This window comes from Arachis hypogaea, chromosome 13, assembly GCF_003086295.3.
Source record: "Arachis hypogaea cultivar Tifrunner chromosome 13, arahy.Tifrunner.gnm2.J5K5, whole genome shotgun sequence".
In the NCBI taxonomy this organism is placed as follows: Eukaryota; Viridiplantae; Streptophyta; class Magnoliopsida; order Fabales; family Fabaceae; genus Arachis; species Arachis hypogaea.
In genome coordinates this window covers 114,178,236-114,181,792 of record NC_092048.1, presented here as the reverse complement: position 1 = coordinate 114,181,792, position 3,557 = coordinate 114,178,236, and the positions used below count along the sequence as shown (strand labels likewise).

The following is a 3,557-nucleotide window of genomic DNA, read 5'->3' as shown; positions in this document are numbered from 1 at the left end:
TACATTGAGATGTGAGGTCTGAGGCAAGAGTATCCCACTCACATCCCTTCAGATCCATAGAGCGTGCATGCTCAAAACCCTGGACAGTGATCCGAGCACTATATCTCGGGGGTTCCCAACGATGATTCCGAAGGGCGACATCTCCATGGAGATGTGTCGGGTTGGCAGTTGAACCGACAATGTGATATCACAGCCAGTAAGGCAGGCATTCATCATGTGCATTTTCTATATGTTTGTTTGCTTTGTCGACTTAAAATTGTATGCCTAATTGAATAACATGCCTATTTGCTTACTTGACTACTCTTCTTATATGCTTATACTTGTGATTTATTTGCATTGCAATTATTTGTGATTTCTGCTGGGATTGAGGAGGTTCGGAAGGCCGTGGCGATGGGATTGCATGGAGGATAGGTTGGTGAAGGCTGTGGGACAACGGTGTTGGTTAGATTAGAAATCCCCTAAGATAGAGTACCCTGTTTATTTATGTTAAGATTTATATTATTATGCTTTATTGTGTTAGTATGCCTAAGATGAATCTTATAATGGATATGAAGTCTAGGATTGCCTTTGGCGTCCCGGGGTCTTATATCCTACATCATTGGATACTGTTACCATACTGAGAACCTCCGGTTCTCATACCATATTTCTGTTGTGTTTTTCAGATGCAGGTCGCAACCACCTTGGTGAGTTGCTTGGATGGTGACAGAAGCGGAGGATCTGGATACCTTTTGGAGTCTTTTGTTTATTTTGTTATACATCTCTCATTTTTGTATTTTGTTTTAGCCTAAAGGCATGTATTGAGAGAACAAAACTTGTATAAGCTATTTTTTTACTGTCTGGTTTCTGCATAGTCTGTATATGGCTAGCCGGCTTAAACTCCACGAGCCGTGGCTAGATTCTTATGATATTATACTACCTTTTGATATATCTTATCTGTACCTTGTGTTTTAAGTTAGAAGCCCCGTTAGTACGTTTTGCGCTTTTTAAATCGGGTTTTTGAGCAATATCATTCATCGGGCTTCTAGATTATACTATTCTTTCTATATATATATATATATATATATATATATATATATATATATATATATATATATATATATATATATATATATATATATATATATATATATATATATATTATGTATGAGCTTAGAACTGTCGTAATCTCTGATTAATCTTTGCTTTACGACGCGAGGTAAAGCTTATGCTAATTAGGGTGTTACATTGCACATAACCCTGTGCGTGCGCACATAGCCCAAAACTCTAATTTTTCTGCAACATCTCATAATTTAGTTTAAAATATCATTTTCAATTGTTCATAACTTTCCCTACAAAATTTTGTTTTCATTCATTCTTAAATCATTTTAAAGCTCTCATCATTACTATTAATTTAAGACAAATTTCATTAAATTTCAAACTCCGAGCGCCAAGTTATGACCCGTTTAAGTTGGTTAAAATTCTATTTTTACCCAAATCCACACTATTGCCTATTTTCACTAATTCTCAACGCAATTTAGTTCAAACTACTCCAATACCATTTCTAAATATTCCAAACACTCATTCATCAATTTTCAACTATTTCAAGCCTAACCAACTCAATACTAACTCATTTAGCATGTCTCATCAACTATATCCATTCACAACAATACACAACATTCATACATCCAAATTCACAACCAACTAAACATCAGTCTTCTCATTGTCATATAAAAATCTACACCACTTACCTCAACTTACCAAATAGGAAATTCTTCACCCTATCACAGCCTCTGGCCCAATTTTCTTATCAATTACTATTTCCATCACACACACACACACACACACACACACACACACACACTCACACACATATATTCACATCATAATTCAAGCTATTATAAAACCAAATAATCACCACAACAATCAATTTTATTCAATCCTATCCTAGGGACAATTAGCCTAGGTTTTCACATAGTTTATATAATGCCTACTTAAAACTTAGACCCGTACCTTACCGATGATGATTTTTCCAACACTTGAATTTCCTTCCCTACCTGAATCAAGCCTCAACCAACTCCTCCAAGCCTCTGCCAATTGTTCCAAAATCATACCACGTACTCCAACCGCACCAATTCAACCAAACAAGACAAGCTAATCCATATAATCTAATCACAATAATTTATTCAATATTCATACTAGGGTTTTTACTCAAAATGTAAAATTCAGAAAATTAAGCTTCCTTACTTTATCTCACGTAACCTTGGGTTGAAACTCCATCAAAACTCAAGATTAAACCTCCCCTAATCATTGAAAAATCAAAATTTTCTCAACACCCAAACCAAAAATGAGAAATTGAAGAGAAATGGAAAATACTTAGATAGAATCGAAGAACATGGTGAGAGCGACGTATGATCACAAACGGATCTTCGATCGGAGCTTCGGATTGAAAGTTATGAGGATTTTTGTGTGAGTGTGAATAATGACCTTAGAGCACCACTCTCTTCCTCTCTTCTCTCTTTATGCTAAATGTGTTTGTGTTAATGAGGGGGAGAGTGCTAAAATATGAAGGGAGAAAGGCTTATAAGCTATGGGCTTAGGCCTAACATGAGTCTGTTTGTGGTTTTTGTCTTGTTTGGCCCAACCTTGGGCCAAAACCTTTAAGATAAGTGTTTTAATTCATATTCTAAATTATTTATCTCTCCCAATTATAATTGTTAGATTTTTAACCTTCTTCACTCATAATTAATTTATTATTTATTATTTAATTGTGTTTTACATCCTACCCACCTAATTATAAATTTTGCTCTCAAAATTTAATTACAATTACCTTCAAATATGTGAGGGTAATTCTTCCGCATGTCATATTCGAGCTCCCATGTATGCTCTTCCATTCCCACTCGACTCCAAGTAACCTTCACCAATAGAACTTCTTTTTCGCGTAGTTTCTTGATGCTGACATCATCAATTCTCACCGGAGCCACTTGAAATGTAAGATTTTCCTTCAGCTGAACCAATTCGAGCACTAACATGTGTGTTACATCAGATGTGTACTTCCAAAACTGAGAAACATGAAATACGTCGTGCAGGTTTGAAAGATATGGCAGTGAAGCCATTTGATATGCCACTGGCCCAAACCTCTTAAGAATTTGAAATGGACCAATGTAATAGGGATCCAACTTCTTCATTTTTATTGCTCTACCCACTCCCATAGTCGGAGTAATATTTTAGAATACATGATCTCCCTCTTCAAATTCCAAAGGCTTCCATCTTCGATCAGCATAGTTTTTCTGACGACTCTGAGCAATAAGAATTCTGGCTCGAATCCTCTTAATATGTTCAGTCGTCTTAGCCACCAATTCAGACCCCAACAAACGTTCCTCTCTGGCCCATACTAACATAATGGACATCGACACTTTCTCCCATACAGAGCCTCATACGAAGCCATTTCGATGCTTGCATGGTAATTGTTATTGTACGTAAACTCCACCAACGACATATAGCGATCCCAACTCGCCAGTTGGTCCAACACATATACTCTCAATGAATCTTCTAGAGTCTGAATCGTTTTCTTTGATTAG

At 36.2% G+C, this 3,557-nt stretch overlaps 1 protein-coding gene across 1 annotated transcript; it reads right to left on the bottom strand.

Annotated features, from left to right (window-relative positions):
- Positions 1 to 2,038: 2,038 nt before the first annotated feature.
- On the bottom strand, positions 2,039 to 3,188 carry LOC112735257 (uncharacterized). Its single transcript, XM_025784817.1, has 2 exons — positions 2,807 to 3,188; positions 2,039 to 2,130 (listed from the first exon to the last, which is right to left on the bottom strand). Exons 1-2 carry the CDS (start codon positions 3,186 to 3,188, stop codon positions 2,039 to 2,041), a joined length of 474 nt encoding a protein of 157 aa, XP_025640602.1.
- Between the last annotated feature and the right edge of the window lie 369 nt (positions 3,189 to 3,557).

What these genes read in the sequence shown, in the direction of transcription:
- LOC112735257 (XM_025784817.1), bottom strand. Translation starts at nt 3,188, where the DNA reads ATGGGAGTGGGTAGAGCAATAAAAATGAAGAAGTTGGATCCCTATTAC. An exon ending in TTACCCTCACATATTTGAAG is followed by an intron (nt 2,131 to 2,806) that starts GTAATTGTAATT and finishes TATATGGATTAG; the next exon opens with CTTGTCTTGTTTGGTTGAAT.